Raw genomic sequence first — 25,700 nt, forward strand, 5'->3', positions numbered from 1 at the left:
GCAATGGGCGTCAACCGTAGGCAACCGCCCAGTGATCCATCGGAGTTCAGTGAATCGCAGGGGAAGCTGTGGAGAGCTGGGCTTGGCTCCCCAGTCAAAGTGTTCCAGCAAATCGTGCTGGTAGCAGGTAGTGCGCTGACCCTTCCGGACTGCGGCGGGCTTGAGCTCGATCGAGCGGCTCTGCAAGGGGGCCGTGCAGCGTCGCCGGGAAGGAAAAGAGAGAGAGAGGGTGGAGCGCACAGGGCCCGGTCGGTGCTCAAGAGCCGGGCAGCGTTAGAGAAAATAAAAGAGGGGAAGGAAAAGAGACGCGCAGTGGACAGCGTCGAAGAAGAATAAAACTAAGGAATTTAACTAACAAAAGAGAGACACGCCGAAGCCGCGGGGCGCCGCCATTACTATTTAGAACACTAGGAGCAGCATTGGCAGCAAGGGGAAGAAGGAAAAGCGCGGGAGGCGCCATTTTAATCTATTGGGGAAGAAGGAAAAGTGCGGGAGGCGCCATTTTAAACCACCCAAGATGCCGAAGAGTGGCAGTATCACTGCTTTCGACAACAAAATAGAAGACTGGACCACGTATGTGGAAAGAATTGAAGTGTACTGCAAGGCAAATGGGGTGGCCGATGAACAGGAGGCGTCGGTGTTATTAAATTTGATGGGCGCGAGAACGTACGGCCTATTGCGGAATTTAATTACCCCAGCTAAACCAATGGAGAAAAGCTTTGAAGAGATTGTCAATATCTTACAGGAACATCTAAACCCTACACTGCTGCTGATAGCAGAAAGATTCAAGTTCCATAAAAGAAACCAGCACAAAGATGAGAGTAATGCTGACTATCTTACGGAACTACGCAAGTTATCGAAGCACTGCCAGTTCGGAGCAGGACTGGCAGATACCTTAAGGGATAAGTTTGTCTGCGGGCTCCAGAGTGAAGGAACCCAGAAACGACTACTTTCGGAAAAGGACCTTATGCTAGAAAAGGCTTTCAGCATGGCAGTATCCTACGAAGCAGCAGCACGGGGAGCTGCGGAAATACAACAGAAACCGCAAGAATATAGCACCAACGAAATGGAATACGGAGCAGAAAAGTGCTATCGCTGCGGCAGAACAACCCATGACCAGAAGGACTGCTGGTTTAAGGACAAAGTATGCAGGCAATGTGGAAAAGTGGGACACATAGCATGAGTCTGCAGGTCGGGAAAGAAAACCAACACTAAAAGAACTACTAAGGAAAAGTACAAGAAAGTAAAAAAAATGACAGACAGTAGTTCAGAAGATCAGGAGCGTGATAATGACTCCGGGAGCAGGAGACTAAGTTGTCTAAAGTTACACAACGTGATCACAAAGGAGGATCACCGAACCATTTGGGTCACCCTCATGATAGCAGGGTCCCAAGTAAAGATGGAATTGGACACAGGATCAGCCCTAACAGTCATGAATCGACGAGACTATGAGCGGCTATTCTCACACATACCCTTGAAGGACACGTCCATTGTATTGAAGACATATACGGGGCAAAAAGTCTACCCCAGAGGAAAAATAAGGGTGCCCGTTAAATACAACGGCAAGGAAACACAGAAACTGTATCTCTATATACTACAAGATGGAGGACCACCATTATTGGGACGTGAATGGATCCGAAAAATACAATTGGATTGGCATTCCATTCAGGCGCTAACTGTGGCTGACAAAAAGGATGACGACGTCACACCTGGACGACTGTCAAAAATTCTAACTGACGCGAAAGAGGTGTTCCAGCAAGGACTTGGGACTCTAAAAGGAGTAATGGCAATGATAAAAATTGAAGATAACGCAAACCCAAAATTTTTTAAGGCCAGACCAGTACCGTACGCGATCCGCCCAGCTGTCGAAGCAGAGCTGGAGAGTTCGGGTGTGCTGTCCAAGGTGGACTGGAGCGAGTGGGCCACACCCATCGTTCCTGTAATGAAGCAATCATTGAGCAGCACGCCTGGGGAGCCGAAAAGGTTCGCATCTGTGGGGACTTTAAGGTAACTGTGAACCCAGTCCTGCACACAGTACAATATCCACTTCCGCGGATAGAAGATATTTTCGCCTCACTATCTGGAGGGAAACGCTTTACGAAGATTGATCTGGCCCAAGCGTATCTACAAATGGAGGTAGAAGAAGCATCTAGAAAATACCTCACGATAAACACTCACAAAGGTCTTTACCAGTACAACCGACTGGTATTCGGGATAGCATCAGCTCCGGCTATTTGGCAGAGGGCGATGGAACAAGTCCTGCAAGGGATCCTGGGGACCCAGTGTTATTTGGACGACATCCTGGTTATGGGCGAAAATGACAGTGAACACCTTGCCAACCTGGAGCAGGTGCTCACTAGATTACAAGAATATGGGCTACGAGCCAACCGCCCCAAATGCGAGTTTTTCAGGAAACAAATCTCGTATTGTGGCCACATGATTGATGAAGAGGGGTTACATAAGTCCCCAGACAAGATTGAGGCAGTAGTCAAGGCTCCAGCACCGGAAAATGTGTCGCAACTGAGGTCGTTCCTCGGGTTGGTGAACTACTACCATAAGTTCTTGTCAAATTTATCGACAATTCTGCACCCACTGAACGCCCTGCTGCAAACTGGAGTAGCATGGAAATGGAGTGATGAGTGTAAGCGTGCCTTTCAGAAGTGTAAATGCCTAATCACTTCAAAAGAAGTATTGGCCCACTACAATCCAACACTACCGATTTGGTTGGCATGTGATGCGTCTCCCTACGGCATTGGAGCGGTGCTGTCACACAAATTCCTTGACGGTTCAGAGAGGCCAATAGCCTTTGCGTCACGCTCGTTAACCTCAGCCGAGCGTAACTACGCCCAGATTGACAGGGAGGCCCTCAGTCTGGTGTGGGGGGTGAAGAAGTTCAATCACTATCTGCACGGGCAGAAATTCACCCTACTGACTGATCACCAGCCTCTTGTTTCCATTTTTAACCCAAAGAAGGGCGTTCCGGTGATGACGGCGCAATGGCTGCAAAGATGGTCCCTTTTTCTAGGGGCACATCAATACGACATAGAGTACAACGGTACGAAACAGCATGGAAACGCTGATGGGCTGTCACGCCTGCCGTTGCCTACGGTGGAGGAAGCACCTGCAGTGGACCCTGTTGAGATATTCCATTCGACCAGTCGAATGTCTACCTGTTACAAACTCAAGTATAGAGAAGGAAACCCGAAATGACCCGACACTCTCTCGGGTCTATGATTTGACGGTGAAGGGATGGCCAGCACATGGCGACTCACTGTTGCCAGCATTCTCGCCAAGGAGAGAACAGCTGTCAGTGTGCCGGGGGACCTTGATGTGTGGATCCCGAGTGGTAATTCCACCCGAATTGAGAGATAGAGTGCTCAATGAGCTTCATGAGGGTCATCTGGGAGGGGTAAAAATGAAGAGCCTAGCCAGGGCATTTGTGTGGTGGCCGGGAATCGATAAAGAAATCGAGGATATGACCAAGAGATGCACAGGATGCCAGAAAGTCCAAAACGCTCCACCACAGGCCCCGCTACACCCATGGGAGTGGCCCTCATCTCCATGGCAACGGGTACACATTGATTTTGCTGGTCCATTTATGGACTCAATGTTTTTAATCGCCGTGGATGCACATTCGAAATGGCCAGAGGTCATCAAAATGTCCTCCACCACCACGGAGAAAACTATTGCAGTCCTACGGACCATCTTCGCCAGGAATGGCTTGCCAGAACAGATTTGCTCCGACAATGGACCACAGTTTGTGTCCGAGGATTTCCGGAGGTTTTTGAGGAATAATGGGGTAAAACATTACACATCTGCCCCATATCATCCAGCCACAAATGGATTGGCTGAGAGGTTTGTTCAGACCTTTAAAAAAGCAATAAAGGCGATGTATAACGACAACATACCACTACAACACAAGGTGGATAATTTCTTGTTTGCTTACCGGAATGCGACACATGCAGTCACCAACCAAGCTCCAGCCATAATGTTCTTTAACCGAAGGTTAAGATGTCGCCTGGATTTGCTCAAACCAAACATAAGACGAGATGTTGAGGATAAGCAATTCCAGCACATCAATGAGAAGCCAACCAGGAGCTTCAAGATAGGGCAACCAGTCTTGGCCCGCGACTACCAAACAGAAAAATGGCAGCCAGGAACGATATGCACACAGCAGGGACCACTAATGTACACAGTGGATGTTGGAGAGAGCATCGTGAGACGCCATGCTGACCAGATTCTAGAGTCACAGGAACAAGTCAAACCCATACCACGAGCATGCGCACCTGGTGATGAACCCGAAGTACAGATTGCGTCTACCTCAGAATCAGTGGTATTGGAATCTGACGAACCAACCAATGACAATGAGCCAGAATCGACTCCGCCGCAAGAACAGGATACTCGAGAAAGGCGCTATCCAGACAGGATCAGGAAGCCTCCTCAAAGACTGAATTTATAAATGATTACTTCAGTTGATGTATATAGTACAGAGAAAATTGTAATTGTAATTAGTTATTATTTAGTTGTTAAATGAATGTTATGTACTGTTTATCTAAAAGGGGAGGAATTGTTGTGTATGTACCTTTAAGAGAGAACTGCTTTTATACTGTAGTACCGGCAGCGACCACACCTGTATATAAAGCCGTAGCAGGCTTCTGTACTTTCAGTTCCAGCATACCCTCTGTTCAGTAAACACCTGTTATTACCGTTCTCCTGCAGTCCGTGTGTTATTGATACGCGGACACTACAGTAACATTCGTAAGTACCTCTGATGAATGCTAAAACTGCTGGCATAGGCTTAAAACCCTTCAGGAAGCAGTCGTGTCTCTCTGGGAATGATTATGGGCATCCACAAGGGTGGCCGCTGGAAGGACTTTGCATCCAGTATCCCAGCAACAGACGGTTGGCTCTCATGCTGGCGTTACATCCGGGCATTTCATACCTCTGCACCAGTGACAGCTAGTCTATATCTCCCCTGCTGCTGGCGGTCTGTGACCTCTGTGTAGCGATGAACAGCAAACTGGCTGATGCCAGGCAGTTGACCAACTGCAGTCTGGGATGATGCTGTCTAATAAATGTTACAGTCACTTTAACAAGTTCTATTGTGCTACTATCGGTTGGCTTCAAGCAGACGGCACACAATAGCGACTTCCTCTCTGCTCAGCTCAGCCGCCTGAGATGCTGTTCCTTGGTGCGAACCAGCAAGCTGTGTCTGGCTGGTCGACACCGCTTGGGATGCTGCTGAGACCCCTCTGTCGTCCTCCAAGACCCCCGACTTGCCAGAATGTTCTTTCCCGCTCCTCCTCTAAATAACCCAGTATCAAGGTACAATATGCGGCGCCCATACCGGCAGCCAGCTGTAGCAATGAAGACCCGGGGAACTGGCACATGCAGTTAATATCCCGGAGCCCAGCACCAAATATAAAACCTTTACACTGACGGTTATTTAGTCGGATCGTGGAAGGTGGTTGTCCACTGACGGCAGAATCACAGACCCATGAAAAATTAAACTTGTACTTGATATTCTTACAGTGAGAACGTCACAGACTCAATCTTTGACTGAGGGACATCATCACTCATCTACTTGATGGCATATTGTGGCCAATTATACAGCCTAAGACACACATCTAAACAAAACCCTTCCACAGAACCAAATACTCTCCGCCGTGCTTTCCAAAAACAGCAATGAATGCAGGTAACTACAATGAAATAATCGTAGTTCAGGCTTTAGATGACAATAAATGGCTCACACTGTTCGATGAGATTATTTCCCCTGCTCTTTATTTATTTATTTATTCCCTCTCTAACTAAGTGAATGCTGCTACCTTCAGAAAGTCTTTTCAAACAAACCCTATCAGTGTCGGCCACCATGCAACCGTATAATTTATTCATGGCTCTTCTCAACTTCCTTTATAAATTGAACAAGACAATCAAACAAAACAGATACAGAAATTCTTACTGCTAATTTTTAAAATTGCCGACTAAAATAATGTACCACCATAGCAATGTATGTTGGCGTTCTTGGCTTCACTCAGTACAAATAGCTCCAATGCGTAGATATACAACCCTGCCTGCAGTCTGGGCTTTTATCCATGGCCTCGCCCCTCCCTATCTCTGTAACCTCCTCCAGCCCCACAAACTCCTGACAGCTCTTCCCTCTTGTGCATTTCTCACTTCCTTCGACCCACCATTGGTGGGCATGCCTTCAGCTGCCTAGGCCCTAAGCTCTGGAATTCCCTCCCCACACCGCCTCCTCGCTACCTCTCTTTCCTCCTTGAGACACTCCTTAAAACCTACCGCTTTGCCCAAGCTTTTGGTCACCTGCCCTAATGTCTCCTCCTCCGGCTCGGTGTCAAGTTTTGTTTGATAACGCTCCTGTGAAATGCCTTGGGATGTTTTACTACCTTGAAGGCGCTATATAAATGCAAGTGGTTGCTAATTCTGTTTACACAAGGTGCTTATTACCTCAGATGCTCAGCAGTCTTGTTCTGTCCCACTCAAAGCGAACCACAGGGTGACACTTGGAGAGAAAGTCAACTCACAGCTGCCTGATGTAGGCCTGAAAATTGGCAGCTGAAAATCGGGAAAAGGGGTTGGGGTCACACTTCCACCGCTCTATTGATGCCTAAGGCCCACCTGGTGCAATATTCAGGTGGGCCTGTAAGGAGGTGAGCAGACCACCTGTCTGAAACTGGTGCAAAGCTGCTTAAATATGCAAATAAGGGTCCTCTGCCAGATGTCGGACTCCAACTGCCAAAGTCCGGTATAAATGGGCGCGGCTTGGTTGTGCCAGGTGGTGAAGCGGACGAGGCCTCAAAAGGTCAAGTGAAATGTTATTTTTGTGGGGGCCAATAGGAGCTGCTGTGTTCCTCTACGCTCCGCAGGAATGCTGCTGACTGCAGCTGTCCTGGGTCACCCTCCCCCACCGCAATTAGACCTACCTTCCTGTTGGCTGCATCGTCCGATGCCCGGCTGGCGAGTCGCAACGAGGTGCCCATTTGGCAGCCGCAGTTCGCCGGCGCCATTTAAATGAACCTTTGAACCCAAATTTGGATCAGGCCTTGTGGGCGGGCAGAGCGGCCGCACGGCAAACGTCGTGCCCGCTTTTGGACAGACGTCAAATTCTCCCCCATTATGTCTCATATCCCAGCAGGCCGCAAGGCCTGGCCATGTATTTTGGTGTCAACAACGACAGCTACAACAACTCGCATTGACGTTGCGACTAATGTAGAGAAGCGGCCCAAGGCGCTTCGCAAAAGCGGAATCAGACAACAAATTTGACACTGAGCCAGAGGAGGTATTAGGAGGGGTGACTCAAAGCTTGGTCAGAGAAGTAGGTTTTAAGAAGGGTCTTAACACAGGAGAGAGAGGTAGAGAGGTAGAGGGGTTTAGGGAGGGAGTTTCAGAACTTAGGGCCAAGGTAGCTGAAGGCTCGGCTGCCAATAGTGGGGTGAAGGCAGTGGGGGATGCACAAGAGCCCAGAGTTGGAAGAATGCAGAGTTCTAGGGGGATTGCAGGGATTGAAGAGGTTACAGAGTTAGCGAGGGGTGATGCCATGTTGGTGTCAGGAGGTGATTTATTTCTTGGTTACCACTTTATTTATTACTTATTTGATTTATGTATTAATAGTGTGAGTTTAGTGCTGATTTTAAAAGGATAAAGTAACTGTCCTATTTGGAACAAACTTTATTAGGCGGGAGTAGAGGTAGAACATGAGATGAACAAAGGCCTAATTATTGGCTAAAACAGCCTCCTCTTGGCATCTGAGAATTCAGAAGAAAGATCAAGGAGAGATATTATATGATGAACTGAGTCAGAAAAGCAGTGAAGGTGGGAGAGGTTCAGGCTGGGAGAGGCAGAGTCCAATTGGGAGGAAAATAGTGAAAAGGAAAATAACATTGGGAAAAGATGGAAACAAGTGGGCAGGACAAGGGCAGCAGGCGCATGGGAACACCACCACCTCCAAGTTTCCCTCCAAGTCACACTCCATCCTGACTTGGAAGTATATCGCTGATCCTTCATCTTCGCTGTGTCCAAATCCTGGAACTCCCTTCCGAACAGCACTATGGGAGTACCTTCACCACACGGACTGCAGCAGTTCAAGGCGGCAGCTCATCACCACCTTCTCAAGGGCAACTAGGGATGGGGCAATAAATGCTGGCCTTGCCAGTGACGCCCGCATCCCATGAACAAATAAAAAAAAGCAAAGAGGTAAAGGGGCATGATTGAGACGATCAAGTCGCAACAGTAGATGGACAAGCAGAGGTAGATTGAGGGATAAGTGGTTAAAAAAAGGGCTAGACTGGAGAGAGACAAAGCCCAAGATGCTAGCTATAAGTGGATAAGATGTAGACAGACAGATTGAACTCAGAGTTGAAGGGAGGCCCTTTGAAGTACACATGCACTGTTACAGTGGGAGGCTCATACCAGGATAATTAACTTTATGGTGCATGCATAGACGATATATCACAGGGTCCAAAGGTTTTCCAAAATGTAAACCACTGAGCAATTCATGAGCCCGAAGGCCTGATTTACTGTGAGTTTATTTTTCCATAAATCACTGGGTCTCATCATGTCTCTTGTTTATACCACAGAGTTGTTCAGTTCAAGAATTTATTTCAGTTTGCTTTGAAAAATTAAGTAACGTAAGATTTGTTTTGCAGGGATTTGAACATGCTCACATGTCCTGTGTGGTATGGTCACGTGGCAGTCAGTGAGTTCACTGTTGAAGCAGGTTGGCTCTCTGCGTATTGTGGAACGGGGGAAATTACCTGGGAACAGTTTTAGTGAAAGAGATGGGACTTGGAGACTGCGGGTCTGCGAGAGAGGCAGCAGCAACAGACTGGTGGAGGAATGGATGAAGGTGGGACAGAGGAAACAGGGCAATGATAGCAAAAGGGAGTGAGGGACTGAGAGACCCAACAAAGATAAAGAGAGGGGGAAGAGAGATGTGTAGAGTAGACTGCTGGAGTCCATTATTTATAGCGGGTGTGATGGTGGCTGGTTTAAGGTGCTGTTGTCAGTGGGTATGAACATGCATCATATGATGTGTTGCCCCATTCTAGGAGTCAGAACAGTTCACCGAAAATACATTTTGTTCATGCATCTGTTTTGAATGTGCCTAACGTGGCCATCATTATTTACCTTCACCATCAGTTATTATTTATAGATTTACCAACGGGACTCTAACTGTTAGTCCCCCCCCAGACACCATTCTGTACTATGCAACGTTGTGCCTGCTCTGCGGGTATAAAACACAAACTACTAAATCTGCATCACCAGAGACCCTAATCGTATCACATAATGGGTTTGAGGTCCAGCAGTGTCTGAGATTTGAGTCTACCCAGCTTGTATGCAGTGTTGCTCAGCCAGTTTTCACAGCGAGACTATATAGATCTCTGCTAGGTCAATAGGAAACCCATGTCAGAAAAATAATTTGAATCCTGCTCCTGACTGAACTGTTGAGTGGGAATAGGAGTCATGGAGGACTCACAGAGGAATCATTGAGCAGTTGTCCTAGAGGACTAGACAGAAGAGTCAATGCCGGTTGTACTGGAGGACTACACAAGGCAGTCGATGGCTGGTATTCCTGGCGGACTAGACAGAGGAGTCAATGCTGGTTGTCTTGATGTTCCCACTGAAGGGAAGATTTAATAGCCACGATGGAGAGGAATAACCAAAACAAAATGAGGTGAAAAAATAAATAAAAAGCAGATGGAAGTCCTTGCAATAAGAACTATTTCATTGCTTAAGTGGAAAAACAGAAGCAAGCATCTTGATATAATTCTAGGGTTCTAGTTATTCTCCCAATCCAGATAAATGAGGAATATCCATAAAGAGAAGCTGTGGAAAGTGGAGATAGCCACCTCTGGGAGCAGCAGCGACAGCTCTGTGTGCATCTCGCCATAATCACAGCACTCCCTGCTCATGTGGCTGCCTCAATGTGCAGTTTGTGACAGAGACACATAATTACGCAATTATCCGCCCCCGAAATTCATTTCTGACCTTTTAAAAAAAAAAACGAAAGAAGTTGCTTATTTTGCAACATTTTGTTGGCTTTTCTGCCCAAACACATAATTTAACAACCGTAAAAACATTTTGCCAAAGAGAACTGACTAAACCTCCTGACCCCTCTGAGTTGACAAGCCTGTCCAAACATTGTTTGATAGCTGCTTGTGTCTGATCCGGGCGACTGGTGGCAACTCCATCAGTACATGGCTGTCTTGCTGAACTGACCTCCAGTTTGTTCCATCTATTCTTCGCACTTAAATGTGTTTCTATTGAATTATCTCCCGAATACATGGAGAGTTGATCTCCTTAATAACAGATTTTGACCTTTGTTTTTACATTTTTCTGAATGTGTAACACGGATGCTAACTAGTCATTCTGCTGCCATTTGTGGACGTACAATAAGTTCTGACCAAAATGTCAAGGTAAAACAAAGTTACCTCAATTCTCATGCACTGGCCCTAATTTGTTCCATCTGCTCTGTCACTTAGGTTAGTGATTTTAGAATGTAAAATATTTTCCAATACATATTTCACAAAATGAATGTTGACTCTTACCATCTTTGCTGGAATGCGAGTCAACCTTCATTATTGTGAAGAAGATAATAAAATGATATGGTTAAAGGACTCAGAGTAACGTTACTGGATGTTATTAGAGCTTTGCGATATTGTTTAATCTTGATATTTCAGTCAGAACTTTTTGAATGAAATGAGGAGTACATCCACACACACTGCCACTACCAGAAGGACGACTATTTGGTCTCCATGTTATTTCCACTTATCTTTTTGGGAGGGCGATTTCCCAAACCATACCTGACCAGGGTGATGACCCTGGTATCATTATGACCAAGGTCAGAGAACATCAACTGGGACCCATTGTTGCTGCTGGATGGGAAACAATGGAGGAGCCCCTGAACCATGTCCTCTGAAAAGGAGTGTGGTGTGGTCATGAGACGTGAGAGAAAGGAGGCAGAACTCCTCATGCAAGGAGAGCCTTCTTTGTCATTGCCTTATTGTTCTTTACTGATGTAGGCATGTTTATTCACACAAGGACCACTCTTCATTCACATTGGTGAGAGAGCTGGATGGACCTTCAGCAAATTGCAATGGGACAGTCGTTGTGCTACATAAGAAACCCTGATCCAGAGTCAATTGTCTATGAATGCTTCAGCACCAGGAACATACAATGCATCAACGGGAGAGAGGCAGCACTCACCTCTCCACACTCTACACCAACCTGAGTCAGCCATCACATGGCCTACAGGGCACTCACAGCACCAGGCTATTTTTATGTTTGGGGATGAGGAGTTCAGTCATAATCCCACAGGTAATTTTGCATCATTGGGTCCTCAACCAAGCACATACACTGAATGTCTGACCCTGCAGTTCCTCTTGTATTCAGTAAGGTTACTTTTTTTAAAAATTCGTTTATGGGATGTGGGCGTCCCTGGCAGGGCCAGCATTTATTGCCCATCCCTAATTGCCCTTGAGAAAGTGGTGGTGAGCCGCCTTCTTGAACCGCTGCAGTCCGTGTGGTGAAAGTACTCCCACCGTGCTGTTAGGGAGGGAGTTCCAGGATTTTGACCCAGCGACGATGAAGGATCGGCGATACACTTCCAAGTCAGGATGGTGTGTGACTTGGAGGGGAACTTGGAGGTGGTGGTGTTCCCATGCGCCTGCTGCCCTTGTCCTTCTAGGTGGAGGAGATCTACTACAACAACAACTCATCAGCAGAGGGGAAATTCCCATTTTAGGAATAAAAAATAAAAAATCTATTATTAAAGAGAAACATCAACTGCTTTATAGTTTCAGGAGGTAATTCAGTGCAAGCAAATTTAACTGAAAAAAACCTAATAGGTATTGAAAAAGCATTTTACACTAGAATTGGTGACTTTTTAACGAGAAATGGTCCTCACGGCTGACCGAACCCCTTGTGTTTTGGAGGAGATGGAGGACATCCCCTTGTATTTTACTTATTCTGTTAACTTTGTTCCTGAAACTTTGCGCCCTTGAGTGAATGTTGGCTACTTCTACTTCACCAGTCCATTCCTGCAGTCAGCTCTTTGTTGATGGCAGAAATGAAACAATTATAAATAGAAGGGAAGGTAGGATTCTCCAAGCCTAAAAAGAGCAAATGTGTTAACCAATATGCATGTGGAATAGAAATATTAATGCCAAGCGTTAATTTGGTACAATGCTGTCATTTAGAACATAAGAGATAGGAGTAGGAGCAGGCCATTCGGCCCCTCGAGCCTGCTCCGCCATTTAATGAGATTATGGCTGATCCGATTTTGGCCTCAACTCCACTTTCCTTTCCCATCTGAAAGACGGCACCTCTGACAACGCAGCACTCCCTCAGCACTCCACTGGAGTGTCAGCCTAGCTTTGTGTGCTGAAGTTCCTGGCGTGGGACTTGAACCCACAACGTTCTGACTCAGAGGCAAGGGTGCTGCCAACTGAGCTACAGCTGACACTGTTGTTGTTGTTCACAGAATCACAGAAACCCCACAGTGCAGATAGAGGCCATTTCGGCCCATCGAGCCTACACCGACACATATCCCACCCGATCCCCGTAACCCCACGTATTTAATCCCCCTAACACTAAGGGTCAATTTATCATAGCCAATCAACCTAACCCGCACATCTTTGGACTGTGGGAGGAAACCGGAGCACCCGGAGGAAACCCACGCAAACACGGGGAGAATGTGCAAACTCCACACAGACAGCCACCCGAGGCCGGATTCGAACCCGGGTCCCTGGCGCTGTGAGGCAACAGTGCTAACCACTATGCCACCGTGCTGCCACCGTTGTTGTTGTTTATATGTCGATGTAACCGGGAGGCTGTGTAAGGGGACAAAAATGACTTCTTAGAATTAAAAGTTAGAAGAAACTATAACTTCTTAGAATCACAATTAGTGGAAACGAGAAAGCTGATAAGCTTGTCTCCTATCCTTGCTTAGGAACGTAGGACCTAGACAAAACAGGAACTGTAAAGCTAATAAGCTGGTCTTGTGTCCTTGCTTAAGATAAGACAGGAACTGTAAAGCTAATAAGCTGGTCTTTTGTCCTTGCTTGAGATAAGACAGGACATACAGATTCTCAAAGCGTGATTCTGTAGACCAATCAATGAGCGTAGAAGGGGGGTGCACGCCTCAAGTTAGGGTATAATTGCTGCACGTATTTGATACTCAGGGGAAGAATCCTTTCTTTGGGGTGAGACTGAGATTTTCTCCATGCATATGCTTGAATAAAGACCGTGAAACTTATCCAAGGTGTCCGTCTGGTGAATTCGTGGTTGCTATAGGGCAAGTGTCGACCCCTTATCTCAGGGGGTCCGCTTGAGAGGAGGGAAGACTTCTCTTTTACCCCAACAGGCTGTATGTGAGAATGGGGCCCTTGAAGCTGCATTGCAGCAAACCACAGTGACTGCTGACATTCCTTCCATGAGAACACGCAGGAACGCCACTTGGCACCTCACCTTGGTGGTATGGCTGAGATTGGCGACTCACTACTAAGGGAACTGGGGTTGCAAACCTAAAGCCGTCGGACAAGCTGTAGCACCATGCCTCATGGTCCGAGGCATAAAATAGGTGAGCAAACCTCTATGTTCTGTAGCCAAGGCTGGTAAAAGGTTCAAAGGACTTTTATCTGCTCCCTATCAGCCCTGATAACTACAAATGTTTCTGCCAAAAATTTGTTGCCCATCTTAAAATCTACTTACTGTTTTCCCCAACACTACTCCGCAGTGCTATGATTAAACCTTAGAAAGACTGTCTGTGTTGAGAAGTGCCTGAAAAAACTGCGCCTCCTTTGCACAGATTGCTAAACATAGCTACAACACCCTATAATTGGGAGAACCTATTCTAAATACGGTACGTTTGAGATGAAGCTCATATGAGACAGCCGCATATGAATCTCCGATTTAGATAAAACTGCAGGGTTATTAATCAGAGTTCAGATGGTTTTATCCTTAAGTTGAGCACCCGTACTTTACCATTGGGTTAAAACTGGAATTCACTTTACTGCCCGTAACTAAGTGAAGGCCATTTATTGATCGGTGGATGGGAATGTCACTGCCACTTAGTTTGAACTCCTCAGTAGTTCGTGAGGCACTCTGAGTTTTGTTTTGTAAACCAAGTGGCGTGACAGTGACAGCAGAGAACGTTTGCTATATCAGAGGTCATGAACCTGCTCAGCACTTGGATGGAGGCCAGTTATTGAGGTTACAATGAACGACGGCCCAATGAAAAAGTCGAATTCAAGCCAGTTGTTGCCTAACCGTTGTTGGTTAGCTGGCTGCCTGTTTGCTTTGACATTGATAACGTGCTCTGTCTCCGATCCCAATCGTGGCACCAAAGCTTTAAAACGTGAAAAGTCTTTACGTCAGATGTTAGTCACACAAATATTCCATCAGCAGACACTCACAGCAAAAACACTCTCAAACCAGTTTAAAACATCAGTGAAGAACTGCTCCTTCCAGCTCACTGAATAGACTTCAAACCAACTTCTCATGCTGGCCTGTCATGGGCAACTGTGTTAATACTAACCATACACTCTAGAGTACAGCCTCCTCTTCTTAAGCACTAGTAAGATTTATTAAACATTATCATGTTCTTATCAGGAATTCATATTTGCATAATTAATGCTGAACTAGAATTTGGTAGTAAATTCCTTGCAAGCTAACCCAAGGCAAGACCACCCTATGGTAAGCTTCCTTCAGATCAGGCGCCCTTAGTGTATACACGTCCTGCAGTGGTTAGTCACTAAATCTCAGTCTCAGTCTCACCCAAATCCTTTGATCGGATGATAAAAATCTAGTATCTTTCAATTCTTCAAAGATATAGGCATAGAAATTTGGCCGCGCAGCACACATTTTTTGGCCTCCTAATCCTCCAATATGGCGGGCAGGAAGTGCACACTTATCACCAGCCAAAATTGCGCCACCAGCCATATTGGTACGGGCCAGAAAATCGGCCTGCGATGCCCACGCCTGAAACAGATTTACCCTTTGTACGGTTTTCAGGCGGAGAGAACATGGAACAGGAGGAGGCCATTTAGCCCCTTGAGCCTGTTCCGCCATTCAATGAGATTATGGCTGATCTGCGACCTAACTCCGATTACCCACTTTTGCCCCATATCCATTAATACCTTTGGTTAACAAAAATCTAACAATCTCAGATTTAAAATTAACAATTGATCTAGCATCAATTGCTGTTTGTGAAAGAGAGTTCCAAACTTCTAACACCCTTTGTGTGTAGAAGTGTTTCCTAACTTCACTCCTGAAAGGTCTGGCTCTAATTTTTAGACTATGCCCCCTAGTCCTAGACTCCCCAACCAGCAGAAATAGTTTCTCCCTATCTACCCTATCAGTTCCCCTTAATATCTTGAAAGCTTCGATCAAATCACCTCCGTAACCTTCAAAATTCCAGGGAATACAACCCTAATTTGTGTAATCTCTCCTTGTAATTTAAAGCTTGGAGTCCAGGTATCATTCTGGTAAACCTACACTGCACTCCCTCCAAGGCCAATATAGCATGCCGACGAGAGGCCTGGTCCAATTTGAGGGCCGGACCTCACTAACTTCAACTGGTGAGCTGTGGGCACAAAACTAGCGTCCGGGGGGCAGCTTGCCAGCTCTGGGCTGTTACAATACCAGGTGGGCCGGCCAGGCTCCGAGCCTGACAAAGGTAGGTCTGTGGGGACTTGTTCCGTTCTTGGGGGAGGTGCAGGGGCGATGGGGGCGCGTGGGGTGGGGGTATGGCCTGGTGAAGCAGTGGCCCAGGGAAGTTTTGTGGATGCCAGAAAGCACTCCTGCTCCTCCTGGGCCTACAAGAATAAATAAAAACTCACCTTGGGCCCTCTTTGGCTGAACCACCATCTGATACTAGGCAGGGTGTGTGCTGTGCGTGCTCTGCCTGGTTGTGCCCTAAAAAGGCTTTGGGGTCCTATTGGCATCTTAGGACCCCAATTTAAATACCTAACTTGGCTGTGCGCTTGCTTCAGGCGGCCAACTGGACAGTCCCTTCTGAGGACCCTGGCAAAATGGCGACGACCAAAACAGCGACGCAGTAAACTCCTACCCGCGATTTTTTGGGGCATGACTGCCCATATCCGCTGGCTGGGAGGCCTCAAAGTCTCCCCTATAGTATATTGCAGGGATGTTAGGAATGAAAACAAACTTTATTAGACAGTTAAGAATTATACACTTGACACTTGGTGAGACCACACCTTCAGTATTGTGTGCAGTTTTGGTTGCCTTATCTGAGGAAGGATGTTCTTGCCATGGAGGGAGTGCAGCGAAGATTCACCAGACTGATACCTGGGATGACAGGAATGACTTATGAGGAGAGATTGGGTCAATTGGGCTTGTATTTGCTAGAGTTTAGAAGAATGAGAGGGGATCTCATCGAAACTTATAAAATTCTAACAGGACTAGACAGACTAGATGCAGGAAGGATGTTCCTGATGGCGGGGGAGTCCAGAACCAGGGGTCACAGTCTAAAGATAAGGGGTAAGCCATTTAGGACTGAGATGAGGAGGAATTTCTTCACCCAGAGAGTGGTGAACCTGTGGAATTCTCTGCCACAGAGGGCAGTTGAGGCCAATTCATTAAATATATTCAAGAAGGAGTTGGATATATTTCTTGAGGCTAAAGGGATCAAGGGATATGGGGAGAAAGCAGGAATTTGGATGATCAGCCATGATCTCATTAAATGGCAGAGTGGGCTCGAGGGGCCGAATGGCCTACTCCTGCTCCTATCTTCCATGTTTCTATGTTGACACAGCAGAACGGAGGATGCTGGATGACCTTATATTGCTGGAATATAGTGGAGCGAATATAAAACACTGAAGGGCAACAGTTTGTTACACCAGGAAAATTAAAGGAGACGAGGGTAATCAGGCCTGGGCCCTTAAGTGAAACTCGGTCGTATTATTTGTGTGCCTCAGTACAGTATCCTGTAATCATGTGCAATCATTTCAATACCTTATAAACCGCTATTCTCACAGGATCCTAATGTGCGCTGTTAATAACTTTTATAAATCAAAAGTTATTGGTTTCCATCACCCTCAGGACTCACGGTCTTCCACACAAACCTCCCAAAATGCACTAATGAGAAAAATGTGATAAATAGAAGGCATGCCATGGGATAGCCTTGAGATACGATAAATAACTCCACACTTGAGGCTGAAAGTTCAACTCACAAGTAATGAAATCGAGAAAGAATTATTGTCAGCCTCATAAATGGTGATACTCATCATACCTCACTGCTGGCAAAGACATCCTGTTGATGCCATATGTTTAAAATATAATTTTGAAACAAATTAGTATTTTTTATGGCTTTGCAAGTATGTGAATATAAAAAGCATCAGCTACCAGACCACAGAGTGGTATAAACAGCAGATCACTTGGATTTCCAAACGTGTGGAAGCTCTTATCCCTGGGTGAAAAAAATTCAACACATTTTTAATAAAAGAATGGACTGGAAGTAGTGCTGCTCCACCTAATAACAGCAAGCCCCCCTCTTTGTTGATAGCTGCCGGTAAAGCATTTACATGCAAAGTAGATTTCGCAGCCTAGATAATGCTTCACTTTAACCAGACACAGTTAAATCCCACGGGGATAAGTCAACATGGAATATTGACATGAGTGTTTGGTTCAATAAAGAAGCGGAATACACTAGTTAACACACTGATCATACCTTCACAGGTATTTCTGCTCGAATACCAGTCATTGCAGATTTTAAGGTACCTCTCCTTTCAAGTTATCAAGAACATTACAGGAAACTTTGAGATATCCGGCACTGACGGGACCGGCGCGTTGCCGATCTATCAAAACTGCCGGACATACAAAGTTAATGTTGAAACATACGGAGGTTTTCATCTCAGTATCTGACAACAAACACTGTTGCTTAGCAACAGCTTCTAAAGAGTCGGCTGCAGCTGCAAGCGTCTGTAGCTGAAGCTGTTGCTATAGCTACAGACCTTGCAGTGGCTGACTGGGAAAAAAAAAGAACGAGATCAAAAAAAAACTTACAGAAAACGGCTCCTGATTTTTGCCGTTAGATCGAGTATTCCGGACATACAACCTCCGGATAAACCAAAGTTTCCTGTATTTGTAATGTATTCTTGTGAATCTGAAGGGAAATTTGAAAAGAATACGCTGAATGATATTTTCAGCAAGCCAGTCAAAGTTTTGTTATGGTGAGACTGGTAGTCCAGTCTGGTCTTGAAATTCTTCCTTGGTATTCTCATTTCAACGGCCGATTTATATTGAAGACATAGGCCAACTCCACCATGCTCACCCCTGCAGCAACTCGCCAAGGCTTCTTCGGCAGCACCTCCCAAACCCGCGACCTCTTCCACCTAGAAGGAGAAGGGCAGCAGGTGCATGGGAACACCACCACCTCCAAGTTCCCCTCCAAGTCACACACCATCCTGACTTGGAAGTATATCGCCGATCCTTCATCGTCGCTGGGTCAAAATCCTGGAACTCCCTACCTAACAGCACTGTGGGAGCACCATCACCACACGGACTGCAGCGGTTCAAGAAGGTGGCTCACCACCTGCTCAAGGGCAACTAGGGATGGGCAATAAATGCTGGCCTTGCCAGCGACGCCCACATCCCATAAAACGAACAACAAAAAACACAGCCTTGTGCAGTTATTGGTAAGGCACAACAGTTTTCCACATCTGTATGTTTTGAATCACTGATGACTTGCTAACATTCTGGGATTCAAACAGCACAATCCCAATTTTTGTCTTGTTTACACTACAGTTCCATGGAGCTTACTGTCAGCTGCGTGAAAACGCCTCTCTGCAGGTACCGAGAGTTCAGGGCAGTTCATATTGTGGGCTGAATCTAGATGTAGAATGAGCGCAGCATGGCACTGGATACTTTGGAGGCTGTTTGAAAGCAAGAGCTATCTTAGAATTAGCCTCTGAGTTTCACTGTGATACCTGCCAACTGAGTTAATAACAAAGGAGGAAGTTTCCATCTCAGCACTAATTATAGAGCGTAATGGTTAGTAACAGTGGAAATCAGAGAGTAAAATTCCAACAAAGTGTCCACTTTTAACATTGCCCCAAAGGGTTCCTCCGATGTGTAAAAACAGTGCTAGTGATGCTTTTTATGAAAACAGCGTTAGGTAACTTGACTCCCTGCTAAGGACCTTAACTATGTTCCTTCTGTCATTGAAGCAGTAGCAACACTAACTGAGACCTGTTGCTGCTGCTGCTGCTACTGATATTACTGATATACATAGATAGATAGAAGAATTCGAGCCTGCTCCGCCATTCAATGAGATCATGGCTGATCATCCAAATTCAGTACCCGGTTCCTGCCTTCTCCCCATATCCCTTGATCCCTTTAGCCTTAAGAAATATATCCAACTCTTTCTTGAATATACTTAATGAACTGGCCTCCACCGCCCTCTGTGACAGAGAATTCCACAGGTTCACCACTCTCTGGGTGAAGAAATTCCTCCTCATTTCAGTCCTAAATGGCTTACCCCTTATCCTTAGACTATGACCCCTGGTTCTGGACTCCCCGGCCATCAGTAACATCCTTCCTGCATCTAGTCTGTCCAGGCCTGACAGAATTTTATAGGTTTCGATGAGATCCCCTCTCAATCTTCTAAACTCCAGTGAGTATAAGCCCAATCGACACAATCTCTCCTCATACGTCATTCCTGCCATCCCAGGTATCAGCCTGGTGAATCTTCGCTGCACTCCTTCCATGGCAAGAACATCCTTCCTCAGGTAAGGTGACCAAAACTGCACACAATACTCAAGGTGTGGTCTCACCAAGGCCCTGTACAACTGCAGCAAGACATCCTTGTTCTTGTACTCGAACCCTCTTGCTACGAAGGCCAACATACCATTTGCCTTCTTAACCGCCTGCTGCACCTGCATGCTTACCTTCAGCGACTGGTGTACAAGAACACCCAGGTCTCTTTGCACTTCCCCTTCTCCCAATCTATTACCATTCAAATAATAATCTGCCTTCCTGTTTTTGCCACCAAAGTGGATAACCTCACATTTATCCACATTATAGTGCATTTGCCATGTTTCTGCCCAATCACCCAACCTGTCCAAATCGTGCTGGAGTTTCACGACATCCTCCTCACAGCATATCCTCCCCCCCAGCTTTGTGTCGTCTGCAAATTTGGAGATATTACATCCAATTCCCTCGTCCAGATCATTAATATATATTGTGAACAGCTGGGGTCCTAGGACCGATCCTTGCGGTACCCCACTAGTCACTGCCTGCCACTCAGAAAATGACCCGTTTATTCCAACTCTTTGCTTTCTGTCCACCAACCAGTTCTCTATCCAAGTCAATACCTTGCCCCCAATCCCATGTGCCTTAATTTTGCACGCTAATCTCTTATGCGGGACCTTATCGAAAACCTTCTGAAAGTCCAAATACACCACATCCACATCATATCTAAGCAAGTCTGGTGGTAATGCCAGCTGAGTGACGCCAGGTATGACACCAGGTGAGTGATGCCAGCTGAGTGATGCCAGGTGAGTGACAGCAGGTGTGATGCCAGCTGGGTGATGCCAGGTGTGTGACGCCAGGTGTGTGACGCCAGGTGTGTGACACCAGGTGAGTGACGCCAGGTGAGTGACGCCAGGTGAGTGACGCCAGGTGAGTGACGCTAGGTGAGTGACGCCAGGTGAGTGACGCCAGGTGAGTGACGCCAGTGTGATGCCAGGTGAGTGACGACAGGTGAGTGACACCAGGTGTGACGCCAGGTGTGTGACGCCAGGTGTGTGACGCCAGGTGTGACTCCAGGTGAGTGACGCCAGGTGTGACGCCAGGTGTGACGCCAGGTGTGATGCCAGGTGAGTGATGCCAGCTGTGATGCCAGGTGAGACGCCAGGTGAGTGACACCAGCTGTGACACCAGGTGTGACGCCAGGTGAGTGACGCCAGGTGAGTGACGCCAGGTGAGTGGTGCCAGTTGATGTTACAGAGGGCATCTGAGGGCCTCGTAACTCGGGAATTATTACCATTACTGAAATGTGGTTCCTGGAACAACAGGGGGAAGTAAGGGACGCTGTTGAGGGTAAAGGGTATAGAAGGTGTGCCACACAGATTAGAAGATGGTCCTGAAGCAGCTGTCTTGTCCTGACCCAGCACTGCATTAGCAGCCTCTCACCGAGATATGTCTGCCCGATGAGATTCTACACAGCTTCATCTGTGGCAGTAAAGATAATCACAATCCGGAATTCTTATGCGACTGGTGCATTCCTGGCACTCACCGGCCAGCTGCAATGCAGTGCAGTGCAGTGCTCTATAACGACGGTTACGGACGTCCTATATCAACATGCAGCAAGGTACATATATTTTTATATTGACCCAAACAAATTACAGCTGAAGAAAAGCCGCTTGGTTCAAGTTGCTGACCTCCTCAGGGTTTAGGCTGTCATAGACCACACCCGTGTTGTCATTCAGACACCCACCATAGGCCAACACGAGCAGGGAAGGATCTTATTTGCTTTGGTGTATTATTCTGCCCACAGAGAGCTTCTCCGTGTCAGATACTTATTTACTGCCCCCCCCCCCCCCCCTGTTTCCCGGGTCATCTCTGGGCCTCAGGAACCTCTGACTCCAGCTCTCCAGCCTCACAGGTTTGCAGCTACACGCTTGTTGCCACGCCACAGCCTCCATCCCAGCATAAAGGGGGTGGGGGGGCGTGTAATGGGAGCGCACCAGGGCCATGCAAATAGCCTGGGCCACTACAATTGAGGCACTCCCTTCCTCGCAGGCACAGTGCATCTTCGGTATCCTGCACCTTTCAGACACACTGCAGGGGCTCCTGAGAGGAAAATCAGCCCTGATGTTTGAATTAATTTTGGGCATCCCTGATTATAATCGCTCAACCTTTGGTGGCCGTGCCTTCTGTTGCCTGGGCCCTAAGCTCTGGAATTCCCTGCCTAAACCTCTCCGCCTCTCTACCTCTCTTTCCTCCTTTAAGATGCTCTTTGACTAAACTTTTGGTCACTTGCCCTAATTTCTCCTTTGTTGGCTCGGTGTCAAATTTTTTTGTCTTATAATACTCATGTGAAGAGCCTTGGGACGTTTTACTACGTTAAAGGCGCTATATAAATACACGCAGTTGTTGTTGTAATTTCAAATTTACACGAATCTCTTCAGAATATCAAAACATTCCCTGCCCCAACCCTCAGCATAAGACAGACCCTCGTAACATGGTCGCTTAATTCTAACATGGCTACTCACCACCAGAGATGTCTCGCTAGGTGTGTACCGTTGACAAGCTTCAGACTGGCAATCGCAGGTAGCCAAATAAAAACCTGCAAGCTGTAGCTTCTGAGGTCAAAGGGTTTACAAAGAATCACGGCCCCACTCCTCTCTCAAACACGCTTCAGCACAGATGTAGCTGTCAATCAAACCAATTATTTTCAAAAAGGATCCACAGGCTGTCAGCCATTTGGGATGTTTGAATGGAATGGAAATTGCAGACACTTTGAACAATCTGAGAGACAGGTCCCCATCCGCGGACAACAGTGACAATCAACCGACACACATATCAAGGGCTTGTTCTGAGGTGTACACACCAGCCAGAGTGTAATGTATATTCTCTGCCATTTGAAAGATTAGCTAACGGTAATGGACTTTAATCCTGTGTGTGCTGTTACCGGCAAGAAAGAATCTATTAAACAAAGTAGAGCCAGGTCATTCAGGACTGAAATCAGGAAGCACTTTTTCACACAAAGTGTTTTAGAAATCTGGATCTCTCGTCCCCAAAGGCTGTGGATGCTGGGTCAATTGAAATTTTCAAGACTGAGATCGACAGGTTTCCTTTAGTTAAAGGTATCAAGGGATTTGGAGCAAAGGCGGGTAAATGGAGTTCAGGTACAGATCGGGCATTTTAGTGTCAGCCGTGAATCTGTTGATAGCACCCTTGCTTCTGAAGTTATGGGTTCAAGTCCCACTCTGACTTGAGCACAAAAATCTAGGCTGACACTCCAGTGAGTGTCGGAGGGGCCGTCTTTCGGATGAGAAGTTAAACCGAGGCCCCGTCTGCTCTCTCAGGTGAACATATAAGATCCCATGGCGCTATTTTGAAGAGGAGCAGGGGAGTTACCCTGGTGTCCTGGCCAATATTTATCCCTCAATCAACATCACTAAAGCAGGTTATCTGGTCATTATCACATTGCTGTTTGTGGGAGCTTGCTGTGCGCAAATTGGCTGCCGCGTTTCCTACATTACAACAGTGACTACACTCCAAAAGTACTTCGTTGGCTGTAGCGGGCTTTGGGATGTCCTGTGGTTATGAAAGGCGCTATAGAAATGCAAGTCTTTTATGATCTAACTGAATGGCGGAACAGGCTTGAGGGGCTGAATGATCTTTGGCAATTGCATTAATCAGTGTATATACTTTCAGATTATTTACATATTAGCCCATTGGGGGTCAGACTTACTTTTGTCCTTTAAAAAAAAAAAAAAAAAAAATCACAAAACTTCCTTCAGGCGTCTTTCCAAGTTGTGGACAGAGTTGACACGAGCAGCCAGCACCAGCCCCCACCTGCGCCCAGCCTCCTTACCATCATTGTCGAATTGACAACAAGAAAATCCTGTCCATGAGGGGTTTCAGGACCTCACGGGTGAAGCAGATTTAGCACCTTGGACCTGAAGCCACTGCAGTTGGATTTCACGCGATGCCGGTGCTGAATTAATAAATGGTTTTTGCTCTTCATTTGCCTGGTTAGCCGCTAGAACAAATGCCCAAGCTTGCAGCAACTTACTTGCTCATTGGTTGATTCCTGACCACCTATTGCAACGAATTTACTAAACTTCCCCATTTTCCAACAGTGTGCACCCACCATCTTGACGGTGGACCACTATGGGCCAGCCCTCCATTTTAAACAATCAGAGGAAAACCTCCCCCCAGATTTGATTCACTTCTCGATGAAAAACCGAACGGGTTCAAGGAATTATGTCAGAAATATTATGGAAAGAACGTATCTGTCTATAGCAACTTAATTAATTTTACGCAAACTCTCAGTGGTATTTGGAGAATAGACAACAAGAAAATGTTAATATTAGGAGGCTAACTGCTTGGAGAGAAAAAAAAATCTAAATCCTGCTAAAGTCTTCCACATAAATGGTGAGCTATCCAATCATTTTAAAATAGCCGAGTTGAGATAAGGGCTGCATTGTTTCAAGAATACTCTCCAATGAAATGCAAGATCCAATTATCAAGGCCTTGCTGGATGATTCTAACACAGACATTAAATTAAATGATATTCAATAAGCAACATGAGATTCACAGGTGATGTTAATATATTGATGAAGGTGAGGAGTGAAGAGCCACAATTCATGAAGCAAGCAAACACTGTGGCTTAAACATAGATGAAGGCCAGAAAAACGTTTTAGGCCAGCGGACTGAAAAATCCTAAGATTACAATAAGTGGCGAATAGAGCATGTGGACAAAATTTTTATATCTAGGCAAAATGATTTCAGAAGATGGGAGATAGAGCAATGAAATCTCTGTTTATATATCACTCCACAATCAATATTGTTTCTGTATCACTAAATAATGCAATCAGTACAGTTATACAAAAATTACAAAGATAGCTGACTTTAACTGTCCAGTTATATTGTGCTGAAACGCCATTCAAAATCTTACGGTAAAATGCCTTGCAAGACCCTTTATCAGGAACAATTGACCCCGTAAGCCAAAGAATGCAAGGAATGCTTCAACTATCGCTCTGCAGCAAACCACTAGCGATGCTCTCCATATATTACCGAGTATTACAATCAGCAAATGTGTCCAGGAATTGCAAAGGTAGCTACTAACTTTCTAGTTGTATTTTACTGAAATTCCACCAAAAAGAATCATCCCTGCGGGTTTCCTTCTTGCAATCCAGCAGCTCAATACCTTTACAATCGCCCAAATTAGTGAGTAGAGGATGGCTCCATGCCCTTACCTTTTCTTTGGGTTCTGGCATTTTGGGCATTAAGGGTGGCACAGGTGAAGAGGAGGAGAGATACTTTTGTCCAGTTGTTCATCTTCAGCTTAAGGCCTTTTCTCTTTTACAGACTGCCAGTTGCACAGCTTTAACCGGCTGCAAGACAAAATAAAAGCAAATCAACTCCCCCTTACTTTCACTGATAAATAGCTAAACACCGGCTGCAAAGAAAGGGCTTTAAAAAAAAAAACGACTGGTCTTTTGTACGAAACTCCGTCTGTGGTGATTGTCTGAGACTAAAATGCTAGTGATACTGGACGCTGGTTAGGTTTTTTTAAAGTTTATTCCTGAAGGCCGTGAACAAACTGCTCCGGGGTCTGTGATTCGCTCAGGTCGGAGTAGAAACACATTGCGAAAGGATTGCAAATGTTATTGGGGGCTGGAGCATGATCAGAGCTTGACCCCAGCTTACAGGAAAGAAAGTCAATCCTGTTGCAAAAAAAAAAGTGGCTCCGAAATTGTTTTGGCTCTCAGTTTGTCTCAACAGAATTAGTCGCTGAAAAATATAAGTGACCGGTTTAAGCAGTGCAGGGTCGCGCACTGTGGATCCTGTTCGTGATTTAGAAGTGTAAGTTTGAAAAGATCCTCGTGGGCCAAAAGGAACAGGACTGCTCCTCCTCGCCTCATAAACATAGAAACATAGAAGATAGGAGCAGGAGTAGGCCATTCGGCCCCTCGAGCCTGCTCCGC

The 25,700-nt window shown here is 46.1% G+C and overlaps 1 protein-coding gene across 1 annotated transcript in view; it reads right to left on the reverse strand.

Annotated features, from left to right (window-relative positions):
• lipca (lipase, hepatic a) overlaps positions 1–25,321 on the reverse strand; it is a 59,306-nt gene extending 33,985 nt beyond the window's left edge. The window contains exon 1 of the mRNA XM_085968715.1: positions 24,969–25,321. Within this exon, the coding sequence (XP_085824841.1) occupies positions 24,969–25,050 (82 nt within the window). The 5' untranslated portion in view covers positions 25,051–25,321. The remainder of the gene's footprint in view (positions 1–24,968) is intronic.
• Positions 25,322–25,700: the final 379 nt, after the last annotated feature.

The sequence above is a fragment of the Somniosus microcephalus genome, chromosome 27 (assembly GCF_052327205.1).
Source record: "Somniosus microcephalus isolate GS21.2 chromosome 27, FLI_Smic_1.0, whole genome shotgun sequence".
NCBI lineage: Eukaryota > Metazoa > Chordata > Chondrichthyes > Squaliformes > Somniosidae > Somniosus > Somniosus microcephalus.